Source organism: Aphelocoma coerulescens, chromosome 3 (genome assembly GCF_041296385.1).
Source record: "Aphelocoma coerulescens isolate FSJ_1873_10779 chromosome 3, UR_Acoe_1.0, whole genome shotgun sequence".
Taxonomy (NCBI): domain Eukaryota; kingdom Metazoa; phylum Chordata; class Aves; order Passeriformes; family Corvidae; genus Aphelocoma; species Aphelocoma coerulescens.
In genome coordinates this window covers 118,484,004-118,496,972 of record NC_091016.1, presented here as the reverse complement: position 1 = coordinate 118,496,972, position 12,969 = coordinate 118,484,004, and the positions used below count along the sequence as shown (strand labels likewise).

Sequence of the window (12,969 nt, the reverse complement as noted above, 5' to 3'; positions counted from 1 at the left end):
GTATTAAGTGACAGTTAAACATTCACCTCTCTTACTAATGTTCTTGCTTGGCTGGCAAGCTTTTCTGACTGAAAAAATTCCATTGCTTCACTCTAGATTATTAAGAAGTCAGAAAAATTTCAAAATACTAAAGTATTTTTAAGCTAAGGGAAGCCTCATTTTTTGCTTTGTATAAAAATGGCCTGAGTCTCAAAGTCTAGGAATAAAACTCCCATGAAAATATTAGCATTACCAAAAAACCCCAGACAAAATTGTTCGTAAAGCAAGCAGCTGTTTGATGAAAGGCAGGGTTAGATAAGCACTTTTCCTGTAAGAAGTGCAAGATGTGCTGGAGCTGGTTTACAGTGAAAAGGGCTGATAAATCCATGCTTGTGCTTGGACAGGAATCATTCTAACAGCAATTTAACACTAACAACAAACACATGCACTTGCTGTATTTTCAGAGAACTTAAGAAAAAAAAGCATCAGAACACTTCTAATGGCATTTGCATAAAAATTTCATTACTTTCTTTTTGAATAGCTTTCTTATTTGGTTAATTCAGTGGTCATTAAAAACCACACCATTTACCTGGCCTCCAACCAAATCCTGATAAGCAAAACAGCAGCAAGCTCCTCTTTTCCAATGAGACTTGACAAAAAGCTTAACTTCAACCTGAAGGCCCTGTTCCTACTGGGCAAAGAGCAGCTGATCTCAGCCTTTTTCCAACATGTACTTGCCTTCTCTATTTTGTCAGATATAAGCTGCCCATGGACAAATTTCTGCAGTCGTAAAAATGCACAGCATCAAGAGAGCCACCAGCTAAAAAACTGGGCTTTTTTTCCGTGAAATTCCAACTTCTTTGCTCAGGACACAACATTTACTCTTAGATTTTTGTTGTAAACCAAGTTTGTGGGTTATATAAATTCAAAATTTCCAGTTAATTCAAAATATCTTACAGTGCTTCCTTATAATGTATGAGATAAAGTGATTAAAGACTCCCTATTTCACAAAGTAGTCAATCTCCCCTTGACTTCCAAAATACTAAAAAACCAAATGAACACATGCCTTGTGGCATAGATGACCTTGAGTTCCTTTAGCATGGCCCAATCTTTTCCAAGTTAAGGCACTCTAGAACATAAGTAGAAATAAGTTCCAACTTTGTGGAAGACTGAAGTCTAACTAAAGAAATCTAGACAGAGATGAAAATTCAACCACAGATTTAAGAAAAGTTTTAGATCTCAGCTTCCAGTTTTGTTAGAAATATGGTCTCTTGGTTTTATTTGTTTGTGTCTCCAGTGGTAGAAAATCTCTTCTGTGTTTTCATGCGTGAATAAGTTAAAGATGACATGACAATTTTTTGGTTTTATTTGATATATGTGGAATGAATACAACCCTTGACTACTTCAGTGAGGTGGCTGTATGATCACAACACTCAATATTCACATATACATGTAAATATATGTACACATTTATGCTTACCAAGGCATGAGCCGGCCAATTTTTGTCCATCTACTTTTGCTAATAAAAAATCCAGCAACAGGATCAGACACTGCACCTGAGGCTTTGCCAATGAACAACACCAAAGAGGCATGAAATGGAGTAATCTGAAAGTACAGACAGAATACAATAAACAAGATCCATTGTTTCACAATACAATGAAACAGCATAAAGCAACTTTCCAGAAAAAAAACACCTCAGTGTTTTAAAGAATAATGGTAGTTCGTTTACAAAACACATCTGCTGCTGTCATAGAAATTCCTATTGGTTACCCATAGCAAACAAATGAGACACTGAGATAAGTGCTGTGAATTAAGGGATTAGAGGGGAAAAATGCAAGGAAGGGAAGATGCTGAATGTGTTTAGGATGAGGAAAATGGATCAGATAGTCAAATAGCATAGTCCTTGTTTTAGTCATACAATCTGACAGAGTCCCTCTGTAATTACCCACTTGTTTTTTCCCCCCACATCTCCATCTCCTCAGATCTTTATCTTGACCTGATCTAGAAAATGGTGGAGGGGGCTAATGTTTTTTCCTCTCCTGAGATTAGCAACAAGGCTGCCAACTGGTGACATGTGGCTGAGGAAGAGGTTGTTGCACAACAGACTTTATCCACTCGAGACTGAGCGGTGACAACTGAATTGCGTAAGGCACATCTGTTCAAATCAAAGTTGCCAGCATGTGTCCATCACATCTCACTTGAAAAATGTTCATGGATTACGAAGGAATAAAATGGCCAAGAAGAAAAACCTCTGAAATTAACCCAGGAGGACCTTTATAGAAATACAGTTTATCCCAGGCAAGGCAGTTATTTCTTCACATATATCTGTGCACAGCTTAGGAATTCCCATCACACAATAATTAAAAAAAGGTGGGTTCTCTTCCAAGTGCTCTATTCATGTCATTGGAACAACAGTCCTGAAAAAAAAGCAGTCATTGAAACCTATACAAATATTAATGTTCCTCACATCAGTTATTGAGAGAAGCTGCTGAAACAGCTTATGTGGCTTAAACAGCGAGAGCAGACAAGATCCCTTCCTCTCTGTGCTTCACCATACCAGTGCTACCATGCTGGACAATGCAGCTGATACAACACCAAGCAGGTGTTGAGCAGGTATCTCCTGCTTTCCTGCACAGGATATTGTCTCCCAGGCAGCATCACCAGGCTTCCAGCTGGTGCAGGTCCCCTGCCTGCAGGATTTGCTGTAGGTGTTCTCTCAGAGGTGAAAGAAGGAAGCAGCGACCTCTAAATGTCCTGGATGACCAGGACAAAAGGCAGGTGCCACAGACTTCTGTCATCACCCCTGTTACATTTTAGCCCAAATCAGGTGAAATTGCAGCAGCAGCCAATCTTCCTGTCACCACCAGCTCATCACCTCTGCTGGCTCGTGTCCTCCCACAGCCAGGGTGGCAAGTAGTCCACCAGCCCTGAGGCAGACTCGCCGTGGGGGCTGCACCAGGACTGCCCACAGGTCACTACTGCTCCTCAAGAGACAGGGCAGACAAAATAAGCACAAAATAGCAGTCAGAAAAATAGAGGGGTTGAAATACTGCAGTTATGAGGGACACAAGAACACAAAACTACAAATTAGGTGAGTTCCACATTGTTTTGTTCAGATAACTCGAAGAGACAGAAAGGAAGTGGATATGAGATACACAGAGGTGGAAAAAGCTTTGAGGAAAAAGCAAATTTTCTTTCATGTTAGGAGTGGAGTCTGTATAATCACCCTGTCTTCATCATTAGTATCAGCTTATACATCCCTTGGATGCATTTTCCTGTCTCTTAAATCTAGACAGTGTCTGTCAGCACCAATGCCAGAAACTTTCTAGCATTAATAAAATACAAGACAAAATATGCTAAATTCACCCATCTCAAAAGGAATAAAAACCAGGATCCTTTTATTGAGAGGTTATTACAGACAATTTTGGTGTTTTCTAGCAATTTGACTCAAGGATCCTGTGTGGTTTGGAGTTACATTTATGTCTGTAGTCTATACAGGTAATTTAGGTGGAACAAGGAATTCAAATTGAGAAACTGTAAGTTACAGAAAATTAATATAAATATAATTTTCTTAGAAAGGATCCAGATTATGTATGAAAGATTACACTTGGTGACTTCCACATTCTCTCAAGAAGCTAAAACAGTTCTGCCCTCTAAGTGGGCAAGAAATAAATCCAGTTAGTGACTATAAAATTACATCCTCACCCCTGAAAACGTGTGGAAAAGAACACAGGATTTCAAAGCCATTTATCAGGCCTTGAAATAAATCCTGTCCCTGCACGACTACTTCAGAGAACAGACTAAACCATCAGGGAACAAATAATTAAGCCCCTTAATGAAAGTGTAAGTATATTACAAACATTTAGCAAAATTATTGGGTTTCAGTAGAAGCTTGGTAATAAAATTATTATTTTGATGTCACTAATTTAGGTAGTGCCCAAAGATGCATGGATGGGACCCCAGCTTTCTGGACAATGCACACAAACACATGAAGGAACAGTCCCTTACTTCAAGAATTTTCAGCTTCTGTGAAAAGCAAAGAATGGGGAAATTCCCATATTTCTAAGCACCCTGGGAAAATGGTGTTAGGGTTTTTCTGATTCAGTCCCTGCTTCATCATCTCCAATGTCTTGTATTGCCATCCTTGATGTCAGCGGGCAACAGCTTTAGTCAGAGCTGCTCCACCTCCCTCCTGTACCCCCAAGCTCCTTTTTCTGCCTCCAACTGCTCTGATTCCACACCATCCACTTCACATCTTTGACACTGCTGTCCAAAACTGGCTCCTTTTCTACATCTTGTGACTTTGATCTCAACAAGACACTCATGACGATCTCAGTTGTACATGCCCACCTTACTGTGTTGCAAATTTTATTAAGTAAGTCACAAGTCAGCTTTTAATACCAGACTTTTATAGGAAAAACATCAACCCAAACTTCTGGACACCTCCAGTCATATATCCTGTCTTTAGACAGCATGGGTAATGATATCTGACCCAGAACCTTCTGGCTTTTTCCAGCAAATAGGAACAGTCATCAGTGCTGAAGTCCCTCATGTAGTTTCAGACCTGTTCTCACAGTCCCTGCAATTTGGCCTCAATTCCCTAAAATCCTTTTTCCTATCCTAATACTTTCTCTATCCCACCTAGTAACCATGCAAGCACCCAAGGCAATCCAAAACAGTAAAAATTGCTTATGGATTGATTTTCTTTGTGTCTCTGCTGTTCTGAAATCTAGCTGGAGCAGCTGAAACTCAGATGAATGGGATGACTCCTACTGCTTTGTTTCACCAGGTCTGATTCTGCACCAGAGAGCCACAGACTGGAAGCAAAGAATCTTCAGGAAGGATAACTCTGCTTTCCTTGCCACAAAATTACCTTAGACAAGCCAAACAAAATTTGTGTGAAATGATGTTGGCTACTGGGTGCAACTGGAGTGATTTTTAACTAAACCAAATGAACAAAACTTCACAACCTCAACATGGTGCTATTAATGTTTTCAGATGTCTCATGTCTTACACTCTTTGACTCTTTACACTGAGAACTGATTTTCCTTGTGTCTGCAAGTGTGTGAGCTCTACAGCACCCAAAGTTCTAATAATGATCCCAAACTAAAAGCGAACAACAGCCACCTCAAGACAGAAAGGAAACAACTAGTGGAAAAAAAAAAATTCTGAACAAGTTTATGGGGTTTCCAGGATGCTGAACAGCTAGAGGCAATGACAACAAGACAATTTAAAATATTTATTAGCTAATTCCCCTTTTATCATTCCAGGGACATCGCTGGCAATATCAGAGTTAAGTCTACAGTCTGCAAATGTTTCTTGTGCTACTTACATGGGCTATGTCTAGCAGGTAGATTTGCAGGAAGAAAGAAGCAGCACTCCCTGCCACTTGGTTTGGGGCACCTCCTATGGCATAACACAGTTTGCTGCACATCGAGAGCCTGTACTCCTGTGAGAGGAAGCAGAACAAACTGTGAGTAAACCAAGGTGCACAAGTTAAAAGCTACATAAGTGATAAGGTTAAAGTCTATAGTTAACACCACTTTAATGTATTTGCTTCACAGCTATTTCGCTAATAAATCCATATGCCCTCAACCCCTATCATCAACAGGCATTTGGGTGCTCGTTACTTTGATTTTTAATGGATTTGTTCTCTAATTCAGCCAGTGAAAACAGGTTACAGTGTTCCCAAAAGTGAGTTGTGATGACCCTCAGGCTTGCCTACCTTCTTCTCACAAGCTATTAAAAGGAAACAAGTCTACAATTAAGCAAGAAGCAGCAGAGAAGTGCTACACTATTATCTGAGCTTAGTTTTGTCTTTGAATGTTTAATTAATATTTTTTAGGGTTGAAAACTTTTACTTTTTAAAAAAAATATTTATCATATTAATCTTTGAGATAATAATAATTGATAAATACCCTCATACCACAGTAATTAAACAACATTCACAGAAAGTTCCACAGTCAAATGCAGACCAAACAGATCCCAAACATTTGTGCTTTGTTCCTTCCTTTGTCACAAAATGCTGGTGTGACACTGGCAAAGTCACTTGACTTTGCATATCTTCCTTTTGACTTGACTTTTCTACATCTGTGTGAAAATTAGCATAATATGGAAAGTGATTTTGGGCCCAAGTCTTCTTTAGAAAATCACTCCAAGTGTATTTTAAAAAATTTGCAAAACTGTGCTCTCTCATTCGCCTTTTGAGCTTTGAAAAGTACCATAAGCACCAAGAATATTCTTGAATATAACTGCCAAATAAGAATAAGAGAAATGTTAAAAATAAGGTTTCATACCAGTAATTAAAATACAAAAAGTGCCCAGTTTCTAATAGAAATCCTAATGAAGAACACTTTTTTTTCTAATAGTAGAAGTTCCAGAATACTGGAAAGCCTTTAAAAAAAAAAAAAATCTTAACATTTAATTTTATGCCATAAAATTTAAAATAAAAGAAGAAAATGACTCTTTGTTAATCCTGCATTCCTTTCAGAGGGACGACACATCAAATCAAAATTCTGACTTTTAGGCTTTCGGTCCCTCTTTAAAATTTGCTGTCAGCAGCTGTCAGCAGAAGCCAGGAGACATGAAGAGGAGCAGAAATATTAATCCTGAATCTGTCTTCTCTCTGAACTGACTACACAAGCCCGTAATTCTTATGTTAGATCAGGATAAAAATAGAGATATGGAAATGAAATCCACCACAATGATGATATTATGACACATTACCTAATTTCTGAACATTTTTAAATTTACTAACCCATCATCTTTACTCTGTAACAGCTTTGAGAAGTTTTAGACTTCTAGGCAGAGCCTTTCATCACCTAAACATTTCCCTTTGAACTGTTTTATCAGACTGGGTGTGAACAAACAAGCACAAGTATCAGGACTCTTTCCTTTTTGTGTTTTCCCAGAAAAAGACAGGGTGGGATCCCATTGCTACGCCCAAGGAAAGTGCATACTGTCAGGGCATGAGCTGCAAAATGTTATCAGCACAGCAGGCCTCACTTTACTCTGCATTGGCAAATTTCTTCTTTGCAGGAAAAAAAAAAAAAAGAGCAATAAACAGTCACAAGACAGATTTCATCATAACAATATACTATTTAATTTGATAAGTGATTGCAAACACAACAAACAGACTATATACATATTTGCTGTACAAAGTAACTCTCCTTTTTCCATACATAAGTCCTTTTAAATATAAGCTTTACTAGACTTGTGGGGTCCACAGAATTTTGCTAGCTTGACCCATTGCAGTCCCCTTGAGCTTTGGTCCAGGGGCTGCATATTTTATAACTTCATCTCACTTTTTTAGTTTTTAGACATTCCCTTCTCCTAGCCTCTCCTCCATCATCCACAAATTAAATTACTTTAAAAGTTTTCTTTCCCTTCATATCTTCCCTCCTGATCTCTAAGCATTGGCAAGATGACTTTTAGATGAAATCAAGAGACATAAACCAGTGCTACGCAAATCCTGTATCCTATTGCAACCTCAAAAACGGAAAAAACCTTTTAGATCTGCGATGCTGCTTTCACAGTTATTTTCACTAGTAATTTTCAAAGACTCATAGCATGGTTTGGGTTGGAGAGGACTTCTAAAGACCATCCAATCCAACCCCTCTGCCATGGGAAGGGACACCTTCCATTAAACCAGGTTGCTCCAAGCCTCATCCAAGCTGGCTTTGAACACTTCCAGGGGTGGGGCACCCACAGTTTCTCTGGTCAAGCTGTGCCAGTGCCACAACACCCTCATTGTAAAGAATGTCATTCTTATGTGCTTCTTTTAGTTTAAAACCACTGCCTCTTGTCCTTTCAATAGCAAAGGCTGTGGCAAAACAGAAAAAGCAAATGCCTCTATAAAATTTACATGATTTCAAAATGTTTTTAGAACACAAAGAATGTCAAGTTCTTAAGAATTAATCTAATTAAAGCTGTGGTACACTAAATGGTCAACCAAGATCTGAACTTACAGGCTGCAGGTGGAACTCCTGTCCTTAAAGCGGTTTCATGGTTAGAAGATTTACAATCTTAGTTTATTTTTTATGAAGTCTCACTGCAATTCCACACACATCCAGAATGCTGCTCAGCTACTCTCTGAACCATGCTCCCAGATCACCTTGAAGCAAAGTTAATACTTTGGTCACAGCAGTAGTTAAGTTTTAATTAAATTTTGGTTATGAATGTTATTTTCAGAATAAAACAAGCTGTCAGATAGATGTGGCATACAGAAGTGTCCTGTTTGGTCACCCACAGAAACACAGGGAATCTGCAGTTCATGAACTCCCTGGAAGGTGGGTTACATCCTCATCACTGTTCCATACCTGCTTTCCTCTTATTTTGCCTAATTGCTTTTGGAACTTGCTTGTACATTAAGCCATAAACACCACAGCAGTTCTGCATGGAAATGACACATACCGTGAAAGGAAATGCCACTGTCACTGCAGATCTGCTGCCTGGTAATTTCAGTGAGTGTCCCTGAGCTTCTAGCTGCTGAGAAGCATCCCTTCAGACTCTGCATTCTGGTGTCTCTTTCCAAAAGAAGCAGCCCATAATAGATTTTTGCTTCTCCATGCTGCATTTATATGGTAATGACCACATTTTCTGCCTCAGTACGCAATGGAAAGGGGTAAAACGAAGGTAGGACTCTGCACCAGTAAAGCTGAAGCATTTTCTTCTCCCTGACTTCCTACAGTTAAGAGCACAGAAGATGCACGTGGCAGCTGTCTGTTACAGGACCTACAGGAGCAAGTCCCCAGCCTTTGTTGGCTTTGCATGATATTGCTCACAAACGCTGACAGAAACTGTCTCGGGAAGGATAACGCTGAGCAGAGCGCTGGCTATCAGCAGCTCACAGGGCTTTCCTCCGATGGCTGGGTGTCCCTGCTGCACTGCCTCCTCAAAAAACACAAAGGGCTTGATTGCTGTGAAATCCAGTAAAAGCTTCACCTGTGCAGGTTTGTCAGCAAGCTGAAAGTACTCCACAAATCACGAGAGATCTGAATGCATAGGCAGTGGTCAAATAAGGAATGAAACATAAGAGTACAATGACAATTTTGTTTCGAGACCCCTGTGGTGTAGTTGCATGCCAACATCAAATTGCTTCTACAAGCTTTAGGAAAAATGTGAGATGATGGCATGAGATGTAAGAGGAAGGAAGGTCAAATGAAGTTACAATTTTTATTTTGTTCTCAGATTAACTTGACAATTTTGCACTTATACATGCTCCCATCATATCAAATTTAATTGTGTTTCAAGGCAAACCAAGAAAGCATAATATCTGAGAAATTTGATTTTGCTCCTTAAATAGAAAGTTTAAACATTGTTATGGAAAATTAATGCTTCTCCTACACTGTAGTTCCTTTATTTTTAATTCCCTTGTAAGTTAAAACCATGCTTGTAAATTTTCCCTTCCCCAACAGAACAGAAACTGAATACAATGTTTATAGGAGACCATCTTATTACTGAAGAAACTATTTTAGCACATTGAAAACAACTGTGCAACTGTGTTATGGGCATAAGAAGCAGCCGCGTTTTGTAAAAAGCTATTCGCTATCAGCCGAGTCCAGAACTGAACCAACAAGTAATTTAAAAGCAGTAAGAACAGAGAGCAAAACCTGTGACTCAAAGATAAATGCTAGTCTAGGTTTATCTGAGAAACAATGAAATGTAGCTAGCGAGGAGCAGCTTTGGAGTCAGCTTTTCTCTTAACGTGGAATTAACACTGGTAATGTTTCTGTTCTGTGAGTGACCAAACAACTGCCTCTTGAAAACACGAGTGCAGCAGTCACGGTGGCATCCCAGGTCCCTCACACCGAGCACCTTGAGGACTGGTTTTAGGTTTCTTAGTGACATCAGCCCACCCTTGAGTGGAAAAAAACAGGCGCAGGGCTTGCGTGCAGACACCTAGAAAAGCGCGTATGAGTAAGGTGGGATACAGTGGTGCTTTCTGAGGATATTCTTTCTGTGAAACAAAGACGGTGTATCTGTGTAACATCTTCAGACTTCTGCTACGAATTCACCCAAATGCATTCCAAACACAAAAATTAAAGCCCGAACAGGACGTGCCTGGTGTCTGACGATCTCCATGGGCTGAATGCCATCCAGCATGTTGTGGAAGGCTTCCTTATTCCTCTGTTTGGAAGCTGTCTCTTCCCAGTTTTACCTGGTGTTCCCTCAAGAGCCATGGAATGGAGGAGTCCTCGCTCACCCTCACCTCCCTCCCAATCCTACCCCGGAGAGCACCGAGTCTGAGGAGGCAGCATGAGATGCCCTCGCTCACATCACTACAGACGCCTGGAAATCGGGGGTTGCTGAGGCTCCGGGGGCAGCAAAGCCCTCCTGCCTCCCGCATCCCACCTGCCTCGGTCCGGGAGGCAGCCCCGGAGGGGACAGGAGATGGGAAGCGAAGGCGCTTTTCCCTGGCACCGCAGCGGCCAGGGAGTAAATCCCGCGCAGCGCATTCCAGGGAAAACACCGGGGCTGCGGCGCTGCCCGCGGGAAGGGTCGAAGAGCTGTTCCAGGTACGCGCTGAGGCCGCGGACGAAGCCCCGCACGACCCTGGGCGGGCTCAGCGAGTCCGGGCTGCCCCAGCCCCCGAGTGCCCGCGATGGCAGCGAAACGCCGGCGTGGCGGGACCCGCTCTCGCCCCGGGCCGTGTCCGAGGGGCTCCCCAAGCCCCCCGACGGCCACCCTGAACCCTCGCAGCCCCCTACCTCCTGCTCGCCCGCCGGGGTGTCCCTCGCAGCCCCCGCCATGGCACCGCGAACATCCCACCCCGTCCGACACCTGCGCGCCCGGGGCGGGGCGGCGGAGCGGAGCGGAGCGGAGGGAGAGCGGGCGGTGTCCTCGCTGCCCTCTCCCAGCGCCCTGGAGGGGCGAAGGCGCCGGCGCTGCCCTCCCGTCCCGGCACGGGGGATCGCCGCCCCGCCGAGCCCCCGCACCCTCCGTCCCTCCCCGGCACGGCAGGGTGCGGGGCTCAAGGACGGGGCACGGGGGTGGAGGGGGCCGGGGCTGTTCTCATCCACAGCCCCAAAAACGCCAGCTCTGCCTCTTTGAAGAGATGCGCGGTTTCCCGACGTCCAGGGATGTAGAAGCACGCCGGACAGCAACGCTGGCAGCTTGGACGGAGCTCACACACCACCCGCCCAAGCAGCTGCTAATTCTTCCATGAGGGTGGTTAGATATGGTAAGGGGCTGCTCAGGGAGGCGGTGGAGACAGCGGCCCTGGAGCTGTTTAAGGAAAGCCTGGATGTGGCACTCAGTGCCACGGTCTGGTTGACAAGGTGGGGCTGGGTCATAGGTTGGACTCCGTGATCTCAGAGGTCTTTTCCAACCTCATTGATTCTGTGATTCTGCTGCCTCCGAGCCAACACTCTTATCTAGAATACACGAGTTCACCACCACCCTGCCCCTGGGAAAGTGCTCTTGCAAGCATGCTCTGCATTAGAGGAAAGAAATACAAACTGCATTTTGAAGTATGAATCCTTTCAACAGTGAGACAGCCTGAGAGAAGAGCGTTTAACAAAGGCAAGAGGACGACTTGTGACCTGCTTGTCTTGGGGAGATGATGACTAATCAATCTCTATGCCCAGGGCTTTTTGGCGTGACTGATTTGAAGAGCTCTGCTACTGACAAGGGTCACCTGGTGGGTACGGGGCAGCAACTGTAAACCATGCCATGAAATAGTGACATTCAAATCTCGTTTGGTAAGAATAATTAGAGCAAATTTTCAAAATTCTGAAAAAACAAGGCATTGAAGAATTTTCTAAAAACCAGACCTTTAACTGAGATTGTGGCCTTAATACACCTTGTTGAAAACCCTCTGAAGCTTTTGGGCTCCAGTGGGGGTCTCTAGAGGCTGATGCCAGATGAGCCTCAAAACAGAAAAACAGATTGCCCAGTACCAAGCTAAATACAAGATATGCATCTAACATTCAAATTCAACGTTTAGGTTCTTTGTTTTCTCTTTACACACTGTCCTCATAACACATCCAATCTTTTTTACCTGCATTTGCATGTTTCTTCACAAAGCGAAAACCTACAGAAAACATTTCCTTTTGTTGTTCTTTTCTTGGCTATTTCAATTTTGCTGTAGAATATCTTAAGGCACAGGGTTTACTCAAAATAGCAAAGGCTTGTGAAGTAACAATAACTGATAGTATTTGTGTGTTTCACAAACTCTAGCACTGATCAAGCCAGTTTTGCTGTTGTTTGACCAATGCACAATTGCTGTCTATAGCACTGAGCAAGAGATTAGGCTGTCCAGACACTAACGGGTAGCTAACCACTTTACAAACTTGACCAAAACCAATCAGATTTAGGAGAGTCCTCTATTCATTTCAAAGGTTTTCTCCAAATTAGGAAATAAGTTACTCAATCACAGTTTGTTGCCTTTTTTTAAAAGGCACTTTCTAGTCTAGCATGGGATTAATGCAGCCAGCATCACTTCAGACTTTTCAAAGATTTTCTCTCATTTTGTAATTAAGATAATGACACTTTCAAACTGCAAATGCACACTCAAGTACACCAAAGCTGCAGACAGACACAGTGTCTTAGTAAAGCACCAAACTATCCAATCTCTTAAAATGCTGGTAGCAGACGTTGAAATACAAAATACTTACTGCTCCTTCCAAAGGACAGCAAGCAAAATGGATTTACCCACTCAAAATTTTACACTCCCCCCTTCAATTTCAATCTTACACTAATTATTTCTTCAAATTTCTGTGCTGCAAATGCATGAATAGTAGTACACTGTTACTTTTGACATTTTATGCACCTTGTAGATAGTACAACTGAGCTCACAATCAAGCCCATGTCACTTTCTAATACTGTTGTAAGCTAAGACAAATTTGAAAGCACTGATTAATAAAATGCCCTGTTTAAGAAGCTCTGGGAACTGAGGGTTGGAGCTGTGTCTGTAGGTGCTTTGTCTTTTCAATTTTACTAGTGGATTTGTCTGCACATTTATTTTTGGTTTTCATATAGGAGTCAATG

At 42.1% G+C, this 12,969-nt stretch overlaps 1 protein-coding gene across 3 annotated transcripts in view; it reads right to left on the bottom strand.

Annotated features, from left to right (window-relative positions):
- The window catches only part of MFSD2B (MFSD2 lysolipid transporter B, sphingolipid), a 42,685-nt gene extending 31,940 nt beyond the window's left edge, over positions 1 to 10,745 (bottom strand). Inside the window, exons 1-3 of one of the 3 annotated variants that reach the window (XR_011150058.1) lie at positions 10,689 to 10,730; positions 5,312 to 5,428; positions 1,460 to 1,584 (exon numbers count right to left, since the gene is read on the bottom strand). Coding sequence is in view for 2 of the 3 variants with exons in the window: in XM_069011696.1 (XP_068867797.1) it covers positions 1,460 to 1,584; positions 5,312 to 5,428; positions 10,689 to 10,730 (284 nt within the window). In the remaining variant the exon portion in view is untranslated. Of the gene's footprint in view, positions 1 to 1,459; positions 1,585 to 5,311; positions 5,429 to 8,391; positions 10,652 to 10,688 lie in introns of those variants that run through there. The other 2 variants (XM_069011696.1, XM_069011697.1) reach the window with 2 other exon arrangements.
- Positions 10,746 to 12,969: the final 2,224 nt, after the last annotated feature.